Source organism: Labrus bergylta, chromosome 5 (genome assembly GCF_963930695.1).
Source record: "Labrus bergylta chromosome 5, fLabBer1.1, whole genome shotgun sequence".
NCBI classification, from domain to species: domain Eukaryota; kingdom Metazoa; phylum Chordata; class Actinopteri; order Labriformes; family Labridae; genus Labrus; species Labrus bergylta.
The window spans coordinates 21,991,125-22,015,492 of NC_089199.1; the positions used below are offsets into that span (position 1 = coordinate 21,991,125).

General features: G+C 41.5%; 1 protein-coding gene across 4 annotated transcripts; it reads right to left on the minus strand.

Moving 5' to 3' along the window:
• Positions 1–61: 61 nt before the first annotated feature.
• On the minus strand, positions 62–23,642 carry LOC109981763 (copine-1). 4 transcript variants are annotated; one of them, XM_020630713.3, is made up of 16 exons: positions 23,500–23,642; positions 6,721–6,849; positions 6,442–6,621; positions 5,405–5,479; positions 5,175–5,246; positions 4,767–4,850; positions 3,617–3,706; positions 3,432–3,530; positions 3,256–3,342; positions 2,963–3,022; positions 2,585–2,718; positions 2,327–2,381; positions 2,033–2,087; positions 1,806–1,939; positions 1,461–1,697; positions 62–1,258 (listed from the first exon to the last, which is right to left on the minus strand). In XM_020630713.3, exons 2-16 carry the CDS (start codon positions 6,847–6,849, stop codon positions 1,142–1,144), a joined length of 1,608 nt encoding a protein of 535 aa, XP_020486369.1. In that variant the 5' UTR covers positions 23,500–23,642; the 3' UTR covers positions 62–1,141. The 4 variants fall into 4 exon arrangements, with proteins under 4 accessions (XP_020486369.1, XP_020486368.1, XP_020486365.2 ...); XM_020630712.3 differs by lacking the exon at positions 23,500–23,642 and adding an exon at positions 9,643–9,760; XM_020630709.3 differs by lacking the exons at positions 62–1,258; positions 1,461–1,697; positions 1,806–1,939; ... (10 more) ...; positions 6,442–6,621; positions 6,721–6,849 and adding exons at positions 14,263–18,286; positions 19,790–19,856.
• Between the last annotated feature and the right edge of the window lie 726 nt (positions 23,643–24,368).

Genomic DNA, 24,368 nt, shown 5'->3' on the forward strand with positions numbered 1-24,368 from the left:
TATTCAGTTAATAAGGCACTTAACTATCAGAACAGTCTGAACCAATGAGTGCTCTTTAGACCACACTGCATGATTCTTTATTTGTTATTTTTCTTGTACATTTTAATATTTTCATTTATTGCTAATTTAAGTCAAGTTAACTTTTATTTTTCTCCGGATAGATTGCTCACTCAGTAACTCTGCAGCCTGTAACAAAGCTGAACCTTTACGCAGCTGCAAGACATTCAAGTTGTGACTTATACGTTCTTTAATCTTCTGTGGTAGAATTCAGTTCTTCCTATGAGCCAAAATGGCGGCCTTAACAAACCACTGAGTCGTGACAAAGCGGTCCGAGAACATTCAGGCTGAAGCAGCAGAGAGCGAAGAGTAAGGCGAAGTTTCTAATAAGGCTAAAGTGTTAAAGCTAGGATCAAGAGTAAACGCCATCATTCATATAATACAGTTCTCCAGCATTTAGAGCAAAAGCAAAGTGCAAAGTATTCATACCTGAACAAAGCTGAACAGAGCCACACACACACATCTGGTATGGAGTGCAGAGTGTCACCATGGTAACACATGGATCACAGGTAAGAGTTTAGCATAATTAGGAATGATAAGGGGAGGGGCTGACTTGATTGACAGCTGGGCAAGTTGAGGCTGTTTGCATCACTTCAGCTAAATCCTGTTACTGTTGCTGTGTTTGTGTTTTTTTATTGTCAGGAATATTCATTCAACCCGCCTCAGCTCCACCTGTGTGCATGCCTCTTCAGTAACCAGCAGGTGGCGTGTGTGTGGCTCTGTGACGGTGGCACATTAGTAAACGCATTTCATTTGCATAGTTAAGAGTGTAAGCAGCAGAAACATCTAAACTACATCATAATCATTCCTTTCATTGAAGAATAAATCAGCGAGATTATAACAAATATATAAAAAAAAGAAGAAGTGGAGATGTTCCTCATGGCATCCTGATTGGCTGACAGCTCCGTGCAGAGTTGTGATTGGCTGAGAGTCATCAGAGATTGGTCTCAAAGCAGTGGTCGTCTTTGTGGGTGTGGCCACAGAGTAGGGGGCGTGGTCTGATCCTGGAATGAGGTGGGCCTTCAGCATCTTGGTCTGGGGAGTGCTTGGTTTGGGTTGTAAGGCTCCATGAAGGGGGGTGGATTTAGGATTTGGGGGCAGCTTGTGGTTTGGGTGGTTCCAGGCCTCTCATTTTGAAATAAGAGACCACCTGGTTGGGAACCTCAGCGAGTACAGACTGAGCCAGAGCTTGTTGGGGAGCCTGGAGAGAGAGAGAGAGAGAGCGAGAGAGCGAGAGAGCGAGAGAGCGAGAGAGCGAGAGAGAGAGAGAGTTAGAACTATGTTCGTGCAGATCCAGTGCCCTAAAACTTTTCATGTTTTCAGTACGATGTCCTGAACTTTTTTGCTTTTCTCACTTCCCACCAGAACTGTGGATAAACACAGATCTGACTTTGCACTCTTACATCTTTGAACTGCCTGAACGGGACGAACTGGACGATGTCTCTGGCGACGGCCTCCCCCACCGTCGACCTCAGCACGCCGTCGTCTCCGTCCAAAAGCTCCATGGCCTTAAAGTCTGCTGGCCCCACCCCCACGATGATGATTGACAGCGGCAGCCGCGACGCCCTGACGATGGCGTCCCTGGTCTGGTCCAAGTCGGTGATTTCCCCGTCAGTGAGGATGAGGAGGACGCAGTATTGCTGCAGAGAGAAACACAGACAGAGGTGAAGTGTGAGTGTGTTTTTGGCTCCTTTTTTGAATTTGTTATTGTGTGTTTTGTGTGTGTGTGTGTGCGCGCGTGTTCTCACAGAGGCGGCATTGGTCTGAGCAGCAGCAGCAGCGATGGAAGCAACGTGGCTGATGATGGGAGAGAAGTTTGTGGGTCCAGAGAGTCTCAGCTGAGGCAAAACCATCCTGTAGGCTTCAACGATCCCCTGAATACCTGAGAGACGGCAACAAGTTCAAAATAAATTCAAGTATTTAATAACGGTTGGGCAGTGTGTGTGTGTGTGTGTGTGTGTGTGTGTGTGTGTACCTTGGCAGTAGGGGTTGGTTGGGTTGAAGTTGAGGGCGAACTCATGGTTTGCAGCCTGTAAGACCAACAACAGAAAAGATCAGTACACCTGATCATCTTCAGGCTTCACTGTGATTGGCTGCTTAGAGAGCTGGGGTCATTTAAACTTGATCTGATTTTCTAAAAGGAAATTTATTTATTTCAAACTAATCACAATAAAACCTTCTTTATTCTCCAAATTTAGGGCAAGGACTAAAACATTACTTCAGAAGCCTATTGAATGCTGTGATTTGATTGGTTGGTTCGAGAGCTGACCTTGAAGTCCGGAGGAAGTTTGGCTCCAAAACCGAAAGCTGGGAAGAGTTTATCCCTGAAACAGGAAACAAACATAAACAAAAAAATATGTCACTGTCACATAAGAATACACCACTTCACTCCGTTTGAAGGTTTAGCATGTCGAGGTTTAAGGTTTGTTAAATGTAGGGTGTAAAGTTAGGGGGGGTGGAGTTTTGGGGTGAAGTGTCTGGCGCCTATTTGGAAGTCTTTGAAGGTTGAGTGGGAGTGTCTACTAACGTGTCGTAGTCCTGGACCACATGACCCACAGACCACAGAGCGGACAGGTACTGGTTCCCCCCGTCTTGACTCATGTAGTGGAGAGAGTTTGGCGAGCGAGGATCTCCATTAGAGCCGGTGAAGTCGATCCCAACCTGCAGTGTTCACACAACATTCATCCATGAACTCCTTACTTAATACTTCACACGTTCATTTAATTTACAGTTTATTTATTTTAAACAGATAAAGATTCATGAATAATGATCTGAGTATGTTTCACTTTGTGGGTCTTCAGAACAAACATCTTAACAGTGTAACAGAAAAGTCTGCTTTTTTATTATTTTTTTTCAGTCTTGTAAACTTGTAAACTAAGGTGGTTAAAAAGAAATGTTGACGTACAGTGAAGTTGATCTGGCAGCCGCCCATCACGTAGTCCAGGAAGGTGTACTGGGTCAACAGCTGCAAAGACACACACACAAACACACACATTTGAACTCACAAATAATCAATGCATTAAAATACATTCACGTCGTACGAGCCACTGCTGGGTGGTGACACAGGAGGTCAAATTCTTTAATCTGTTAAGAGGGCGTTTTTTAAAATCTGAATATTGATATTTGGCTCCAGCAGTATGGTGATCGTATCACATGAGTCACTCCCTGCAGGGAACTCTGGGTAATTCGTGCTCTCACCTTGCAGCTCTTCACAGAGACGACTCCAGAGTTCTTGTAGCTCTTCTTCTTCTTCTGTTTCTCGGGGTGGACACAGTCGAACTCCACCTGCAGAACAACAAAACACAGACGTCTAATCAACTCCTGACAAACTAATCTCAAGGTTTCCAATGTTTGAATATCAGCTATGAGCTCACCGGTGACCCGTGTGCAGCTTTCTGCAGCTCAGAGACTTTAGTGGTGAAGGAACCAATCAGGTCGTGAGATCCATCGCTGTCATGGTCCGAACAGTCCACCTGCAGAAGACGAAGGAGTCCTATTACACGCCATGTGACAGTTTTATTGGTAGTTTTGAACAGAGGTGATGTAACTTTGGAAGTACCTTCAGGGGTCGTTCGAGGTCGCTGCAGCAGAACGTCTGCAGAGGAACAGTGAACTTCTTCCAGGTAGGATTCAGATTGTTGTTCACCACCTGAACACACACACACACACACACACACACACACACACACACACACACACACACACACACACACACACACACACACACACACACACACACACACACACACACACACACACACACACACACACACACACACACACACACACACACACACACACACACACACACACACACACACACACACACACACACACACACACGAGCACTATGAAAACAACATTGTCTTCATCAAAGTTAAATTTATCCTGGGAAGAGTGATGCTCAAGAGATTGACCTTTGTAATGAGGACCATTTAGCATCAGTATGTACCAGTTGTAAGCCTCCGTTCATGTGCACATGAACTTTTATTGATGACAGGTCAAATGGAAATAGGTTATAGATTGATAACTTAGGGTATTAAAGGGATGCTTCACCTGTCGAAACATGAATATGTATTGACATCGGGTCATATATGTAGTAGAAATGTGAAATCAATTTTTGAAGTTGGTGCCTTCTTGGCCGAGAAAAGGCAGAAAGTGTCTTTTTGGCTCATGTGGATGAAAGCCACCAAATCCCAGAATGCACAGCACCCCAGGTTTTTCTGACTCCGACCTCGGCCCTTTGCTGCATGTCAACCCCCAATTATCTCCTCCAAACATTTCCTGTCCCTCTTCAGCTGTCCTCTCCCATAAAGACAAAAATAACCCTAAAAAATAACTTACATGTTTGGTCTTATTGTAAATTGAGAAGTTATTCTTACAAGTGAAGCGACTGTTCATTGTGCCATATGTGAGACTTTCCTACAGATTTTTGGTTTCATTCCTTCTGCAGCAGATAATAAGGGAGTTCACTAATGTGAGGCGTAGTGACTAAGAACACCAGCAGGTGGAGACACTCCGTCAAATAACAGAACAGAACCAACGTCAACAGGAGCTGAAATATATTAAATGCAGGTGAATTATATCGCAATGCTCTCTGTAGACTGAAGCAACAAAACACAAATTATTAATTTAATTTAAATATAAACCGATACTGGTACTTGGTGACCACACAGTGTGTGTGTGTGTGTGTGTGTGTGTGTGTGTACCTCTGTTCGGTGGACCAGCTGCCACTTTCCGTCGTCTCCTTTTCTAAATATCTCCAGGAAGGGATCAGACTTTCCAAATGTATCCTGAGAAGGAAAAAGGTTACTGGTTTACAGTCTCGTTCCTCATGTAGGCTGAGTTCTTTAAACAACTTCAGTTCTATCACAAAAAAACAAAAAAACTCAAATGAAGATTGTGTTCTTTGGTTTACTCTCATTATTGAGCTACTGCATTTATGTGGATTGTATTTAATCCTGATGTCTCTGACTTACCTTGTGTCTGTCTATGTTGACAAAATGACTGTTCAGCAGAAGCTGTTCATACGTTTAAACTTGACCTCGTCACAACCGGAGAGTTTACTAAGTTCACATTTATAATATAAGAAGGAGGAGGGCGAGGAGCAGATTTACCTTCTTGTCGAGCTTTTTAGCCTCAAACTCCAACTCAACGGCTCTGTTGTCCTTTATCTCCTCTGCTGAGATCTACACACACACACACACACACTTTACTCAATTATCACTATCATGTAAATATTGTTCTGTCATCACAGAAGAGGATACTCAATGTAAAACAATATAACTATACATAGAGATACATTTTAGTATCTCTAAACACACGCACACACACACAGTGTACTTACAGTGATGGCTCCTTTTCCTGCAGGTTTGCCTTTCTTCAGCTGCAGAGGTCTGGTTATAGTTTTACTGGAAACGATCTGAAATACAATCAGAGAAGCTTTGTGTTCAGCAGTATCCATGACAACTGACTCCAATCATGCATCAGTGATGTAAGTAGTAGTAAAACATTGTGAATAAAGTGATGTAAAAAAGGTAGTCTTTCAAATTCAGACACTGGTGTGATTAAACAGGATGACTTCATATGTATTTTTCATGTTAATTATTTATTGATTTTTAACACCGTTAAGTTTAACATTCCAACTTCTGTTACTTTGACTCAAACAAAATCCTTTATCAACACCCAACTTACTGCACACTAACTCACAATCAGCCCAGCAAATAAGTGTTCCTGCCCACTTTGAACACTAGAGGGAGCTAACACTGCACTGAACATCACATACCAGAAGCACAGCAGAATAAAGTTTTGCAGGGTTGCTTTGTTGTCTTGGTGTTTTGTTGTTGTTTGTTGTTATGTTCGCATCTACATGTAGTAAACCCTTTGTTTTAAAAAGTGCTATAGAAAAAAAGTGATTATTATTAGAGAGGGAGAGAAAAATATTTCTTATTTGAGCTTCTTCGGTTTGAGGATTTCTGTTCGTCTTGGTCATAAATCTTTGTAAAAAAAATAATAATAATAATAAAAAAAAAAACATCTTCAGGTTTTTGATATTGAGTCTTTTATATGGAGAACCTGTTTGCGGCTCTTTAGTCCCTGAGGGAATAAAATGTTCAACTCTGTATGGACTAAATATTATTCTGCAGATAAAATGACAATGTAAATATTTTTGGTTTCAGCACCAACAGAAGGATCAAATCTGTTTAGGACCCCTACAAACTTCCACGGAAAGACTCAAGAGTGGAGGTTTGTATATGTTGCTCCACTGTTTTGATTCATCTGGTCTAAATCAAATTTTGTCTTGTGTATTTTTCTTTAATTTGAGAAAGCTTTATGCTCTCTTTTAAATGCAGATAGGAAAGTCTGGTCTTAGTCGGTGTGTACCTGTCCCAGAGTTAGCTCCACCCCTCCCAGGTAGTCATCATCACCGAGGTCAGTGCTGGAGTTGTCAATGTCGTAGACCCCCAGCTTCAGATTCTGAACGGTCTCAAAGTGATAATCGATCCTTAGACGCTGACTGAAGGACGGACTGGACGAGTTCATCAAACGTTCGGTACGACCCAGCTGACAGAGAGACACAAAGAGGAGGGCAATTACTTTAAATGACATTAACACTTCATCATACAAAGACGTAGGTACACTGTAGTGTGACTGAAATGTTACCTCTGTCCAGCTGTCTCCTCCTGTCTTCTGCAGCAGCACGCACAGAGGATCCGACTTTGAGCCGACATCTTTGTCCAGCAGGTCAGTACAGGAGACACACAGCTCCACCTTAGAGACACAGTCAGCCATCTGAAGGGGGGGGAGAGAGAAAGATCTTCAGATCAGGACTCAGAAGATGCAAAGTTAAGGATCAAACCCTCTGACAACTGTAACTGAAAACGACCATTTTCATTGAGTGAGAAAGTAGCAGAATACAGGTAAACTCATCCAATTCCCTTTGTTTTCCTCTCAACATTCTCTCTCACTCTATTATTCACTGTGCTTGACATAGTGAGGGGACAGTGGACCCCAAAATAAAGCGTTCTCTTATCATACTGCATACTGACAGTTATAGGCCGAGTATAGGTTTTCACTTTCTGTATGCTGTAACCACATCCTGGTGATTCGAACATCGAGTCTGATCGGTTAGAAGAACGTGTAGTCGTCTCGGCACAACAAGAATCAAAATAAACATTAACCACCATCTACAACCACCTCCTAAAACTGCTGAGTTATTAGAAGCATGAGATATTTGTAGACATCAGACAAAAAGCTGCACCACAGGATGGAGAACGAGCGAAAACAATTAGTGGACGCGTCACACGAGGCGAAGCGATGCGAGGATGTTGGGTGCAACATTTTTCAGCAGATGGACAGCAAAAGAGTACAGACCTTCACCGCAGAATTGCTACAGTAGTTCTCTGAAGAAGTACAAACTCTACATGCAGCACGGAGAGCGATTACAGTCAGCTCATACCGCCCCTAAATACAGAAAACCACTCCACAGTAATAACACATCGAAGAAGGGTCATAAAACAACAAACCAATACACCAAAAGCAATACAAATTCCTATGGGCCACCAGGACGAGGTCAGGAAAATCAATAACAGGATGCTTCACCCCTCTGCTCTTAGCTACTCCTGTTACAAAGATTAGTTTGCCAAAATCCCCCTTACAGCAGTCCCAGCAGAGTGTCTTTAATACAAACTATTTCAGGCAAAGTTATTTTACCGCCTCTTCAAAGATAAAAAAAAAATAAAATCACCGGCCGTGTGTAGTGTGGTATAATATCCTTTTCTGTGACCGTCAGGATTAACAGGAGTTCTGCAGAAACAGTGATCTAATTATCTCCATCTTTAGCATTAACAGTGCTTTCATAACGATGTGTCTGAAGCGCTCTATAACACTAAGTTATGATAATGCTCGATAAGTGTTTTTATCTGTTGCACATGCAAAGGAGGCCGACAGTCCTCAAACTGACACTGAATGAACTTCCTTGTCAGCAGACACAACCTGGACCGGGCTTAGTGTTTGATGTTGGTGCGCTTTAACTCTCATTTTATGGACATTCAATTCAACTTTTATTTGTATAGCTCAAATTCACAACACCTTATCACAAAACACCGTAGATAAAGAGCAGGTCACGACTGTGCTATTTGTTATAAGTACAAACATGAATCCATCATGAGCCCAGCACTAAGCAGCATTTAGCAAAGTGACACAGTGACAAAAAGAAAACGTCTTGAACAGGCAGAAACCTCGAGCGCATCATGAACAGCCATCTTTAGAAACGGTGTGTGGGGCTTGGAAAGTGGAAAATGAAGGAGACGCAGAAAGAAAGAAAGAGGATAGAGACAAACAAAACAACAGCACTGAATAAAATAGATGTAAAGCTACAGTTCTCGTAATAGCTGTAAACTGATCACAGCGATGTAATGAGGCCTAAAGAAGTTGCCATACTCTTAATTTTTACCCCAAATGTTTTTCTAGAGTGGCCCGTCTGACAGAGGATAAACATTAAGGGTGGGAATCACCAGAGGCCCAACAATACCATCATGATACTTGAGTCCCGATACGATATCACTGCAATGTTAAAACATTTTGCGATATGCCGAGAATAAGAAAACATTCTCGGTTTATTCTTCCCTCTTCAGTCTTTTTATTCATACAGAGTGGGAGTCGAGCCCACAGACGGACCAACACTGTGATCAAAGTTCAAACAAGCAGCATAACACTGAATATTGTCAATTGGTTTGAATCTGAGGGGATTTAGACATCACTATACTCCACGAAGACTGAAAATATACCAACTAGAATGATAATGAAATGGGGAGGACTGATTAAGCAACGTGGTCTGTTACTGTTTCATCTGTATGGAAAACTAAATAAATGTTATGGTAAGTGATGTATAGCAAGGATTTTGTTGTTCCAGTAAAACTGTTCTCCACCAGTGAACACAGATGTAACTTTTAGTTTGTCTGTTATTAGTTATATTTGTAATAACAACCAGTGAGTGATTAAGCGTGTTTACTTTAAGGACTCCTCTTAAAAGTACCGTTCATTAGGCCTATTGGTATTTCATTTCTAGTGATTTTACCTGAACACGATCACAGTTTTTCACACTCCTTAATCCAAACCAAAACAACTTTCGTCACAAAAATTAACCTGGGATAGCACAGGTAATCCTGAAGCTGTCAGATGACTTGATATACCTGTAGACGTTTTGTTATCTCTCTAAATGAATGAGCTGAGCGAGCTGCACCTGAAGGCAACACCAGCACGACAGTGAAAGTACTTTCACAAAGCTCGTAAAAGCAGAAACCCAGTAAAACCAGTTTTTTCCCCAGTTAAACCAGCACAGTTAGCGTACTCTTGTTCTGTCTTTGTTTCATGAACACGGACTTTATGGCAAAGTATACTTTTGAAATCCCCTCAGCACGTTTTATTTTATCTTATTCAAACCACAGGAAGAAAACCAATGCGGATGGAAACTATTAACACACTGCAGACAATCAAACTAAGGCTTTTCAGCAGGAATAAACACATCTAACAGTTCAGTAATCGATACCTAAAGACTCTGATGAGCTCTTTAATCGGACTTACCGCAGCAGGACTTTGTTTTGTCTTTTAACCGTGATTTAAGAGAGAAAACGCCCGTTCGTCTCCGTTTATCTGTCCTCGCTAACAGGGAGCGGCAGTGACTCACACTGGCCTCTGATTGGACAGGCAGCTACACACTCGCGTTCTGATTGGACAAGAGGATTGTCAGTCACGCCCCTCTGTACGGGGTCGACTGTTTCAACATTCCACCTTTAAACAGCATCAACACAATCAAGACTTCTGATCCGCCCCTTCAGAATAAAAGCATATGCAAATAAATATACCACAATTGTTCTTCAAAACAAGTAGACTCGTTCCCCCCCCCCAGTCATCTAATGTAATCTAAGCAGCATTGCGAGGTAGTGTCATTTTAAAGTACAGAGCAGCAGCAGTGTTTATACACCCTGTTAATGTACTACAAGATCAATGTATCGTATTGTTCTTGATGGTTTATTATCAGCCTATTATATGCAGTCTTTAATTCATTCCGTTTTAAAGTTATCCAATTTCCACCACCATGAATTTAATCCATATGCTACTTTAAAACTTTACTTCTCCACCGATAGAGACGTCATACGGTTTCAAATTTCTGTGCTTTTATGTTGAAGGCCATACAGTCAATCCGGAAGTTATGTTGCTGAAGCAAAAAGTACTCAAGGTGTGTGTTGAGGCTGGTGAGGAGAACAGAGAAGATCAGAAAGGAAACAGGAGTTTCATAAGTTTAAAGTAGAACTGTAGAGCAAAGATAACATCATGAACACAAACCAACCTCAAGAGAACAAACACCTTTGTATCTTTTTCACATCCTTTGCAGCAGACTCTCAGTGGAGTCAGTGAAAAAAACAGCAGAGCATCACATCACAAATAAGAAAAAGGAACAGGAGAGATCACAACATAGAAAAAAATCATAGTCCTGGGAAAGGAAAACACACATAACCAGCATGTAAACAATGTGAAACATCAAATCACACATTCGCACACAAACACAGCTTCTGCCTCAGCCACATCTGACAACATCACATCGCCCTCGTTCTCGGATGATCCATCTTTTGTTCCTTCGATGATCAACCCTGCACAGTCTCCATCATCTTTACCAATTCACTCACTTTAAACTCTGTGCAAATCCCAAATCTGTTGGACTGAATTTCATGAAGAGCCTTTACAATAGCAAAGTTTAGAGCTTAAACTAACTCAGGTAGAATAAACCATATAGGACAGTGTCAGAACAATTGAAAAGACAAACAAAGTTTGGCCTCTGAGATATAACCTGTGAGTGAATTGAGATATAGCCTATGAGTGAATTGAATGTTAAAGATTTCTTCCCATTTCTGGTTTCTTCTTTTGTTTAAATAAATAATGTTACTGCACTTCAAATACCTACGGAAGCCCTGAGTGGACAAACATACATACATTTTATTTTACCCTGTGATTTATTGTACTCCGTGGGTTCTGATTGTTTTCTGAAGACCTCAACTTCTCGTTATCTTGGGATAACGGTCCTGCTTTGCCTGTACTAACGAGTTAATGTCTAGAGATCTTGAGATTGTCTCGTTATCAGGGGAAAGCCAGCCCTGTTACCCCGATATCACAAGATTAAAAAGACCTGATCTCGAAAAAACAAGCAAAATGTATTTATCAAAAAAATATTTACTGAGTAAAATAAAATGTATGGATGAGTGTCCTCAGAGGGCTTCTGTAGGTACCAATCTAATTTCTAAAGTTTTTATTTACAGTCTTTTGGTAAAACAGGATTGTTTTTTTGGAGGATATTATATAATAGTTTTGGTTCAGTGCAGACTGGCTGATTTGCTGATACCTGATCCCAGAATTACAGCTGTATGAAGGGAGCTAACTAATTCATGAGTCAGTATTGAAAAAGCTACACGTCATAATCTTTAAGGGAATATACTGGCCACAATACAACATCTCAATGTAAGCATCTGCAGGTCATTTTACACCAACTACCATGTATCAACTAGAATGCATCAGGCATTAATTATCTGCTTCATGTAAACACACCTCTCTTTTCCTCACTCATCAAATACAATTTGTGATTTTTGGTCGCTTAAGTTAATACCAAGATTAAATTTAATGTCTAATTTATTCTGTCTATAAATTGACTCATGTCTTGTGATTTTAGTGAATCATTTTTCAGTCACTCACCTGCAAATCTTGCCTTCTCTTTGACTATTGATCAGACACACACACACACACACACAGACTCTGTTCCGACTCACATCCTTTGAAGCCAAGTTTGTCATCAGGGATGTTCTTGTTTCCAGCTAATGTTCTGCACACACCACAACAACCACACACAAAAATATTTACCAACAGTCGCTCATCTCCAGTGTTTCACTTCACTTTATTTAGGACAATGTATCCAATCCTCACACACACACACACACAACTACTTCCACTGATGCTCTCTCCCAGTCATGTGCATTATGACAAACTTCATGAGAGAGACCGCTTCTGTCATCAGCAAAGAGCAACCTTTACAAGATGATGTGCCAAATAAGGAGATTTAAGGAAAAGTATTATACGTTTTGTGATGGCTATTTTTAAGACAAAGGTGTATGTTTATGTAAACCTGATCGATGAATCTTTTCCTCAAGATAATCGATAAGGCCCTGTGTCCACCTAACGTTTTTCCCTGAAGAAAACGCTGGCTGTGCGCTCGGTAGTGTTTGTGCACTAAGAAAAGCGCTACACGTCCCCACTCCTATGATAACTGTCTGTTGACAACGGCCACTATATGACAGACACTGCTCCGTTACTTGTTACTGTTTTTTTTATTTGAGATTTCTTATTTCCAAACACGGAGCAAATAGGAAATGGGTACAAGACACGATATGTAGGCGGCAAAACTACAAACAATATTATACATTTGGAAAAAAGTGCCGGTGACGTCAACAGCGCCTTTCTGAAAAGTTGAGCGGCCACCCAAAAAAGGCAGAGCACTCTGAAAAAAGGCGCTGGGTGCTGCGTTTTTTTTCTCCAGGCAAACTCCAGCCGCTAGGACTGCTCTCTCTTCATCAAGAACAACTGAACAAAAGACAGTGGCGCTCAGAAAAATGCGCTAGGTGGACACGGGGCCTTAAGCTGTTCTATAAATCTGAATGCATTCATGTTTCTCTTTGTTACTGTTAGGCCTAACTACTTCTATTTCTACTTGGAGTTATTTTGCATTAGATCATTCTTCAGCTCTCAGCTCCAGCATGGACTATGTGTTGGATACTGAATATTCCTGGGCTCCAACAGTGAATATTGCTGAATGAATCAAATGAGTATATGTTGACTCCCTGTTGGCCTATCAGCCTTTTGCCATGTAGCCATCTTTGCACTAGCCTAGCTGTTGGCATCAATGTGGAGGTGGCAGCATTTTGTACCAGTAAAAGCTGCTCAGCTGAGGCTGTAATGGAAGAATATAGCAGGGATCATAGACTGAAAGAATCAGGAATCTACAGTAAAAGTTTGGTTTGAAATGTTTTAAGTAGTTATGGCAAACAAAAAAGATGTTGTGATATTAAAGGACAGACATTGGCCAGACCTGAGCACACGTCAATTAACCTGTTAATCATCATCTCTCTGCTTGAATTAACATGGACGTTAATTTGAAAAATGATTATTGAAACATTTAACTTCCAGTAAATTTGGTTTCTGTCAACATCATTTTCATTAGGCCAATTCATTTTCACCAACTCAAGTCAACTGACTTCATTTGCCCCGGACTGTCCAAAGAGACGAGACAGCCGACCCCGTTATCCTTTTTTCTAACTGATGTAACTGTATCATGTGTAATGCCCGCCATGAAGGACAGAGAGAGTCCCAATTCAAATCAGGCTCTCATTGGCTATAGAAGAGCAGTGAATGAAAGGTCCTAATCGGTCAATGGAAAGGTCAGAGTACATGAATTAGTACAGAGAATACAGTATAGTATAGTTCCATTTAATGTTAACGTTCATTTGAACTTATTAACGGATAGGGCTGAGTAGAAATATCGATTTATCAATGTATTGCAATATATTCTTGTCCAATTCAATATCGATTCAGAAAATCCTGAAATTGATAATCTCCGCTGTAATGAAGCCAAACTCCTTTGGGGGAACTGTGGGTGCTGCCATACTGATTCAATTTGCAGAGGCCCCACTTGAAACAGTATTAACAAATATCAGAAGGTACTGTAATGAATTATTTGGGTATTAATCATCTATGCATGTTATTGGAATGATATCAAAGCATATTGATCTATGTCGAATCCAAATGGATTTGAATTGAGGTTCTTGAACATACCGAGGCCTAACTAAAGAATTAACAGATTACCTGATATCAGAGTTAACGTTTTTTTTTTTTTTTCTTAACTGAATTACAATTAAGGTAGTTAATTTTTTTATTATGTGTGCCCACCTCTGATAACAGCCATCGTGTTTATAGGAAAAAACAGAAGTTTAAGAATAGACACAGCTAACAGCTGAGTGGTTATTTCAGTGCTAAAATCTGTAGTTTAGACTAACGTTAACATGTAAATAAGAAATATCAACATAACAAAGAAAATCCATCAAACAGATGAATTACCACCATCAAAGAGGGAAAAGCAGACAGTCAGAAAAAGCTGATCGCAGGTGAGCATCAGGAATGTCCTTTTATTAGCCAAAGCAGAGGAGACCCCACATAATGTATGGTAATACGATCATACAAGTTTGTTCACACTGACAGTAGAAACAAAAAATGAAGCTTCAGAGTGGAAATAGCCAAAACATAATCAAAGATACAACAGAAATCTACAAAACTAAAAACACTATAGACTTTATCTCAGCCTTCTACAGTCAAAACACCTATTTAGCATGATCTTGGAGGAGAGAGAGAGCGAGAGAGAGCAAGAGAGAGAGCAAGAGAGAGAGAGAGGGGGGGGGGCAGCATTGTTAGAACACAGCAACATCAAAAAATGTGACAGAAAAAAGATTCAACAGCCAAATATTATTTTCAAAATAAAATACGAGTCAGCAATCTGTCCGTCTCACATCCTCCAAAGAGCAACAAAGCGTTTCTGCAACATACAATGGCATTGGCAGTTTACTAGAGCAATGGTGTGTAATCCTTTAGTAAGAGAAATTTGATGTCATCATCATTTTTATCATAGAAATAGGGCATTTTCACCGTAGTCACAGAGCACAAACATTTGACCATGAACACAGCTTTTAATCATAATATCATCATTTACCATAGCAAGAAGGTATCTGAAGACTTTAGCGCAGGAACAGAGAAACAACATTTCATTTGTGGTTGAAAAATGTACAAACATAGCAACAGACTTCACCATAGCCAAAGAGCGTTTAAAGATTTAAACATTGCAACAAATCTCAACAAAGCAACAGAGCATAAACATTTTACCATGGCAACATTCTGGGGCTTTTTTCAGTATTTACCCAAAGCAACAGAGCACATTAAGATACTACCATGAACCACGGCAGCGCAGTATATAAAGCACATACAGCAACAAGGTCTTTCAGGAGCATCATTTTACCACAGCAACAAGATAGATGTTCAGTGTGTCTGCTCTGGGTATGTCTAGAAAGAAAGCTTATTGAAAAGAATAAGAAAGAAACTGAAATTTAGCCATTATCATGATCATCATTTTGTGCAACCAGAGTCAGTGGAGGATCTGAAGAAAAGCGCAATGCCTGGATCAAAGTCTTTCTATTGTACAGACTGTAGGGGGTGAGTCTTACCTGCCAATACTATACAGGGGGAGGTTCGTTCGGTAATGACAGTCAGTCACTGGTGAGCACAAGATCTAAATGTATCTGCTTGCGGCTGAGTTTAAGTCCAGATCAAGGTTTGGTTGGCTTTGTTGCCCCTGGATAGTTGATCAAGGTATCTTTTATGTACAGTTAAGTTATTTTTGGGTCAGGGATCTTAACCAAGGCTTATCTTGACTTTGCGTGCACCAATAGGTCGGTCATTGAGGTCCATGACTGCAGCAGAAGCCTCCTCGTGGTTTTGAAAGGCCACCATGGCCTCACCAGTTGGCAGGCCTTTCTCACTAAACTGCAAGCAGACTGAGCCTGGCAGGACCTGGTAACCGTAGAAGAAGTCCATTATCTCGTCTACTGTTACAGTGAATGGCATGTTCTGTAGCTTAACAATTGTTGGGCCAGATGCACCTCGTTGACCGTTTGGATTGTTAGATCCTCCAGGGTTAGGCTGGTTACGGAGACCATCAGCTCCTGGTGCAAAAACTTGCTGACCTGCAGCAGCCCCACCCCCTGGACGCCCTTGGTTGTTGTTAGCCCCTCCTCCCCGGTTCTGTCCTCCACCACCTCCTTTTCTGTTTGCATTTTCAAAGGGCACTAATCCTCTCAGGCCATCTTGGCCGAATGGGGAACCCCCTGGTGCTCCAGGTCGAAAGCCCGGCGGCTCCAATATTGGCGCTCCAGGAAGACCAGCAACAAGTGGTGGAGCCACTCCCAGATTCACATCCCCTAACCCTGCAGCCAGAGGTGGAAGAGGAGGTGGGCCTGCCAATCCGTTCCCTGGGGCTGAGAATGGAGTCACAAAGGGGGCACTGTTGAGATTCCCCATGGTGTTTCTGAGAAAGTTAAACTCGTCCCCAATCCCAGCAAATGGGTTGATATGGGGTTGCTGGGGACTAGGCTGGGCCTGCTGATGCTGGTTCTGATTTTGGTTCAGATGGTTCTGGTTCTGGTTCTGGTTGCGTTGGCCTCTCTTATTCTGGGGAGGAGGATTCCTCTCAATTTCCTTCATTTGCTCAAAGGTCACAAGGTGGACAAAGGCATCACGCCCATTGAGTTTTTGGCGGTGTAGTCTTTCAGCTTTGCGTGCATCTTCCTCGGTCCGTAGCTGGAAGATAGCCTGCCCTAGCCCATTCCCATGGCTATCTGTCAGAACCTTTAGTGTGTCCTCATAGAGCCCCACACCCTCCAAGAATGCTCGGACATCCTTCTTGGATACGTTGTAAGGTATGTTGGTAATGTGGGCGCAATTCCTGGGAGATTTTGAGCCATCCTGATTCTTGCCATCACCCTGTGCTGCTTCACGTTTGCGAATCATGTCAATCTTTTCAAGCATTCCCTTCCGGCCTATTGGATGGACCTGGATGAAGCGAGTGCCCATATATTGCATGTGAGCACCAAGAGCAGTCTTGTAGTCTTGTTCGGTTTTGAACTCAAGGAAGCCCTCTCCTGTGGCACGTCCATTTGGCCCATAAGCGATGTAGACACTGTCCTCTATTATTGCTAAATTGCCAAAGAACTCTTTTATCTGTTTCTTGTCTGCTTCGTAGGGAAGGCCTTTCAGGTAGACACAGAACTCCTGCCGATGTGGAGATCGAGACCTTCCTCGCTGATCCCGGTTGCCTGTCCCTGACCCAGTATTACCACGACGGTGCTGCTGGTCTAGTTGGTCATTGTTAGATTTGCTGCTATTGTGAATAACAAGACCTGCACTGTCATTTAGACTTGCCCATTGTCGTTCAGAGCCTGGGGTTATCTCAATAAACCTTTGGCCCATCATGCCCCCTCCACGCTTTACGGCTTCAAAACTTTCCTGGGGAGAGAAGAACTTGACCATAGCCCTTCCAGTAGGCCGGCCCTGTCCATCCCTCATCAGGCGAACCCCATCAACCCCAAGACCCCGGAAAAAAGCTCTGACCTCTACATCTGAGCAGGAGAATGGGAGGTTCTGCAGGAGGACAAACAACTCATCAGGATTGCTTGCTCCACCTGCTGCAGCCGCAGCAGCAGCAGCTTTCATGTGGGCCTGGAGGCCAAGAGAGGCAAGGGGAGAGAGAGGATTAAATAGCATTGGGTTTGGGGTTCCAAGAGGGAGGCCGGAGCCTAGACCACCTGGTGGAGGTAGAGAAGGGTTGAAGGGAGGCATGGAGGACATGTGTTGGAGATGGGACATAGGAGGCATTGGTGGTCCCTGGGACAGTTGGGAGACAGTCGGAACAGGGGGGAGGGACGACACTGGAGGAGGAACAGGCATGGTAGGTAGTGAGGGCATTGGGGGCATGGAAGGCATGCTTGGAAGTGGAGGGATAGGTGGTGGTCCTGCATTGAGCGATGCAAGTGCTGTGGTGATTGTAGGGGCCGAGCTGTAGCTGTTGGGGAAACTAGGCACTACGCTGGCCATTGTCTTGATGCTTGGTGGCTCGTGAGATGAGCTTGCTGCTGTTACTGAGGCAGACGTGTTACCGAAACCCTGATTTCCATGACTACCACTTCTACCCCCAGCCCCTGACTGTACTGTGGGTATGGGGGTGGCTGCCTGACGATTTACATTTCCTGCTGTAGGTGCAGCTGTTTCAACAGCACCTGCCCCAGCCTCAAATCTTCGACGACTGAGCTCAATCATGTTCTGCATTTCAGTCTTGCTGCTAAGCAACAGTGACACTTTGGAGCCCTTGATGGACCCGCCTGTACGCATCATCCCCAGCCGAGCATCCTCATCAGTGGCAAAGACGATGAAGGCTTCGCCATGCTCACCACCTACAATGTGCACTCCACCGTCAGGGATGGTGAGGCCAGAGAAGAAGTGTCTGATGTCCATGGTGCCGGCCACTATGGGCAGACCCTGCAGCCTGATGACTACAGCCATACTGACTGCAAAACAACAGCCCTACAACCTGGGGAGAAAGTAACACTTCCATCAGATGAAGAGCAGAAAAGGATGACCAGTGGTTTCCAGATGTTTTCTCAGGACACTCACATTTGACTTTAGAGGTTAATAAAGACTAAACAAAGACTGTATGCATTCAGTTTCTTAAGAATAACCAAGAAACCACAGTTAAAACTTTGTGTGCCTAATTAGGGTCCTGACATTTGAAAACCAGTGGTGTTATGAAGGGTTTTTGGGTGAAACAATTTGCAGGACAATTGTCTAACAGCTAACAAAAGTCTCTAGCCATCTGCAGTTTCAATACATTTCTTAATCTTGCTTCAAGTGTTTGAAAATAAGAAGATCATGCTGACAGTCAAGACTTTATGTTTAGCACCAACAGAGGCAATCTTAAGCACTAACACAGCTCCACTGTTAATTTTCAACGACTGTAAAAAATAAACAGCAAATCATAAACGAATGGCACTTCTTTTAATCAACTTATTATATAGAGACGGGTGACTAATAAGAGGAAAAACCAACACCTCATTTGGTTATGATCATTTCAAATGCATTTCCAAAAAGTATTCTTTTTCCATCAAACCATTCAGTGACCCCTTGTTCCAATGAATGGGGTAACAACTAACATCAGGATACATATTTTTCATCAACGTATTAATTTGATCACCCAGAAAGACTTTGTATTGGTTGGTGGTAACCCTTCTTGCTAAGTGACAGATGGACCCAAACCATATAAGCAAATCAGTATAACAAAGCTACCAGATGCCCTCACTGTAGGGTCAATTATCAGGTTTTTCCTTTAATTTGTCACCTTCTGTATATATATGTATGCCCACACATTCACACATCCATAAACACACAAAGCAGGGTAATATGTGATTCAAGTGTCTTATTCTTTGCTGAATCTGAACAAGATAGTGTTAGCTAGCTAAACGCATTAGTTATCCTATACCATTTAAGTAAGCATGCAACATGGGCAGGTACAATACCCCAAATCCTCCAAGTGAAGTCCACATGATCTGATTGAGAACTCACACTGTTTCTTATTCGCTCAGAATGTTTTAGAGTTGATGCAGACCTTTGACAAACCTAATTTTGTTGATCCCTTCCCTTGTGAATGTCACTCAAACAGCTCAGCCTTATGCCAGTCTACACAATAAACTTTTTGATGCAACTTATTTTGTTGGAAATTCAATTCTTCAGTATTCCTCAAGTCAAGCGGTTTTCAGATAAGTCTTGACAATAAACAGTATATGAAATTCAAAAATAAATATCCTAATTTTTCATCATTTGAAGCAGAACATTAAATGGTGAATTAATACACAATCTTATTTGTCCAAAGATAACTAAAAACTTTAAATCTCACTAGAATCAGTCTGTGTATCAGCCTCAAATATTTCTAAGAATAGTGTGCAACATGGTTCTATAAAATTACCACTGCTGTTGTCTACCATGCGGTACAAAAATATTTAAGTACAGCTTGATGAATCTCATGCAACTTCCAACTCACCAATGCAACTAAGCTGTGTATAGTTTTCCTGTTAAACAGACAGAAGAGTTCTGCAGGATACTCAAACCTGGTGAAAGGGTCAGAAAACATGGAAATTCATGGATGGTATTCAAAGTCATAGTCAAACAAACTGATAAAAGTTTAATGTTAACATCAAGGGTTGGTGTTTTCAGCAGTCGGCAAGTTATACTTTATCATGTCAGTGACTGGCGCTTGTGCACATTCAAAAGATTTTGTGTTTATAAAGCATAAGGTGATGTGTGAATTGGCCGAACAACTAAAACGTTTCTTCAACATTTAAAGAAAGTTCTAAATTTAAGAATCTCAATTCCCACAAGAGACTTTATTGACCAAGGCTGGCACAAATACAGACCAGACTCAAACAACTAGTCGGTAACTACCAAACAACTACCAAGCAACCAACCAACACCCTGCAAAGACCAAGAACATACCAAGACCTATCTGCCAAGCAGGCAGCCAGCAACAACACAAAGGTGAGTAGGTCTGCTCCTGCTGCCTTATTAATCCTCAAGCAGCACCATATTAGCAGACAGCACTTCAACAACGGTATTACACCAACAAGAAAGCAACCTTTCAACCAGCAAATCTGCAATACATTATCAAAAACACATTAGCATCATCTTTACAGAAGCAACAGCAGTAAAGGTTCAACCAAAGCAAAGAGGACAACATCATTTTAAAAAAGCAATTTCAGGTACATGTAAACAAGAGCAAAATTTGCATAATGTCATCCAGCACAACATTAGCATTCCATCAACCAGAGCAACATCAGCAACTGATAGACAGCACAGCACCAAAACAGCAGCTGATCAGAAGACAAAACAAACAGAAGTGAAGTGCAGTGAAACATTCACTGACAAAAACATGTCAAACTGAGCAACAATAAGTAGAGCAATGGTCCCTGTTTCCAAAATCCTCTGCTTCCCAAAGGTTTCTCAATACTGAGACACATCTTCCAGTTCCTGTGCTCCAACAAACCATGAACCAGGACTGTTAAAACTAGAGCTTGGTTGATATTTGATTGTTTGGGCAGATACAGATACCAGTTTTTGAGGGGCAATTTTCCCAGAAAAAGAAGTGAAGAAGTAGAAGCTCAAGTCTGAGGAACAGCATGTTGGCTTGAAACATTCCTTGTCAATAAACCCTTTTAACGGGAGCTCCTTGGTGTGCGGATCTTGTTTGCTTCATTTTAGAAAAAACAACAGAATTTGCAATATGATTATTGTTTTTTTTTTATAGCAGGAATTAAAACAGACCTTGTTTACATGAACTATGCAAGAATTTAGGATACATTTGACATTGCAAATGTACTCAGAAGGCGTATTTCTTAAAAAATGACTTAATTAAAGAATACTTATTTATTGTAACCCATTTCCAATGTGAACTCTTCGCGCCAAACTGTGATATCCTGTATATATGTGCTGCAGAGTGCTGACAGTATTTTAAACTATGCAGTCGGAGTACTCTACAGAATAAGTTACATGATCACACAATTTCGAAGTCATCCTAGTAGTTTTTTTCTGCCAACTATGTTCTTTAGATGACTTTTCATTTCAGCCCAAAATGGAAAACGTGCCCATATCAACCCTGATAGAATCGGTCAGCAGTTATATCATTCAGGCTCTAGTTAAAACTGTTATATATCTCCACAATAGACATCTCACTGAAGTCTGATATGTCATTACTCTCCAACTCATAAAAGTAGTTTGTTGAAAATGCTTACAATACCAACAGTTTTGAAATCCAGAGTCTTTCTGGGTGCAGCTTCTACCACAACATTCAACAAAGTGCACAGCGTTATCAATTTCAGTGTCTCAACAATGACAATTCCCACTAACACTGACATTTGATTGACAGCTCATCATACAGTTCTTCAAGATTGACCTTTTCTGTGGACTTCAGCTTGCCCTGTTACTTCTGGGTGTAAACCTGATAACAGTCTGAGTGAAACATAATGAACAGCAAACGGATGAACAGAGCTAAAGAGGAAACAGCAGCTAACCAGAGTGTGGTTAAAAGGATCAGCAGAAGCTTCAGGACACAAACATTAAAGAGAAGAAATCCAGATCAAGCAGAAGATACACAAAATATTCTGCAAACAGGTAGAAAACCAGAAAGCAAATTCCAACATGGCAATCTCAGGATAAAGAGTATAAACACTGACATGATTCAACGCTTTAATGCAGGATGCATATTTAATGCAAATATCCACGTTTAAAATCAACCTCAAAACACAGCGACAAGAAGGGAGTTGAACAAGAAAAGTTGAAGGCCAATCAATGATAAACTCAAACACATTTTCAGGGCAACATGACCAACTCAGAGCTCAAACCTCCACAGAGAGGATCTGGCATGATGAGACCTGGACCACACAGCGTTTGCCAAACCTTTTACTATAATCAAGACCTTATCTCTTCACCCATTTTAAAATATCATCCCCCCTCACTGAAACCAAAACAATCACATGTCCACGCATTGCCAATTTACATTAGGTTGCCAATATTGAGAATATTCACCAGAAGCTAACATTTAACATGTCTCCAATATATGAAATTTAAAACCTCACAAGCTTTTGTTGGTTTTATCTTTTTTTCAAATCTGTGTTAATATCGCAAGGAAATCTATGGATGAGTTAATGTATGTTTAAATGAACGAAACTTTGCATGATCTGGGGCCATTAATAGATATTTGAGTGTTGGAACAAACATACAACACAACCCAGACCTATATTTTTTTTTTAATCATGTATGTATTTTACAACCATTGCCACTAAGGAATGTCATAGTGAGGAAATGATTGCAAGCGAAAGTAAGATGTGTTGGCTATCATTTTCCAGTAATGACTGCAGTAGTCAATATATCACCCTTGTTAAAGTTTGACTTTCAACATGTTAAAACCCATTATTCATTATTATCCACTGTATTGTTTTCAAACCAAAATTGCAGCCAAATCCAAATTGAACGCAACTTCTCCTAACAAAGTTACATTTAGCAGTTTGAAAAACAAACAACCATTTATTTTACAGACTCAATACCTGAAAAGGATAAGGCCTCAGTAAACTCTAAATCTGTACTCATCTTCTACCTGCTCATGACAGCAGTGTAAGATGTTGTGGGTGTATGACGTCAGGGCAGGGGGCGGGGCTTGACGGTCCGCAGTAGGCAGCAAACCACATTGTAATAATTAAAACGACAAAAACCGAGCCTAACATTGACACTTAGAGCTCAAATACACACATCCTCATCAGTCCGTACAGTAAGTTAGAAATAAAAATTTGCCAGCGTGAAATGAAAAGACAACCGACAAGTTTGAGACGGTTAGCTAGCTAGCGATAGCTCAAAGGGGAGGATGGCTAGCTGCATATCAACATAACAAACGAAAAATAAAAACCATGCCCGAGCGTTTACAAACAGTGAATTGTATTTTATATAATTGCCGACAGTATGCATTTCAAACGAGCTCATCAAAGTCCTATTTAACTAGCCAGACCCCAGCAGAAATAATGAACGTAGCTACGCGTAGCTACAAGCTAACGCTTCTTTAGCCACCTAGCTGGCCGTCAGCCTCGCTTTGTGTGTGTGTGTGTGTGTGTGTTGAAGCGGAGAAACGAGCAAGATGCAAGCTTAAAGCGGCACCTGGCTCAAGATGTGAGTGCATAACTGAGCGGTTTGCCACTGCTGTATTCTTACCGAGAAATTTCAACAAAAAGCTCTGAGTTTTAACTCATGAACGAAGCTCTTTTTTCTTCTCTTCCCGTCCCTCTGCTGCAGGTTGTTACGGCACGAAATGTCGGTGCGCAAACACCGCGAGAACACGTGTGATTACGCGAGACTGTGGCTTTCCATGAGACTCAGAGCAACGGCGCCCCCTACCCGCTGATCAGAGCATAAATAAACGTATTATATGAATAATACAGATAAAAAAAAACGTGGGTAATATTGAAGTTTTGTGATTGTTGTATACTTCAGTAACACGTTTTCAACAAATCCCTGACCTCAACTTGCATCCCTTCCAGCAGCTTTGGCACTAACAAAGTCTGTGAGCCGGGGCTTAACACCAAACTGTGCCGTTGAACCTCACTAATGCTCTTTTGGCTGAATGGGAACAAATCTCTCAAGCCAAACTCCCAAATCTGGTGGAAAGCCTTCCCAGAAGAGTGTATCCTGTTTTGGCGGATTAACTGTTCTGGGTTAGGGTTAGATCACCCGGCTGCCCCATAACATGCAGGGGTTAAATAAGAAATAAGTATAACAAATCTAAGCCTTTTGTCTGCACGCACTGACATACTGTTTGTTCTATTATTATTGTGAAGTTATATATAATGTTGGGTATGATATTAATAGTATAAATTAAAACTGAGGGCGAGAGTAACAGGAGAGAGAGTGTGGGAATGACATGCAGGAAAAAAGCCACAGGTCGGACTTGAACCCGGGCTGTCTATGACCTCTGTACATGGGGTGTGACCTAACCACTAGACTGTCAGCTCCCCTTTCTTGAACATTTACAGTAAAAATATGTTCTTTTTTTATCACTTTATTGCAATGATTGTACACAACAA

Coding starts and splice junctions, on each gene's coding strand:
- LOC109981763 (XM_020630709.3), bottom strand. CDS start 18,258: ATGGCTGTAGTCATCAGGCTGCAGGGTCTGCCCATAGTGGCCGGCACC.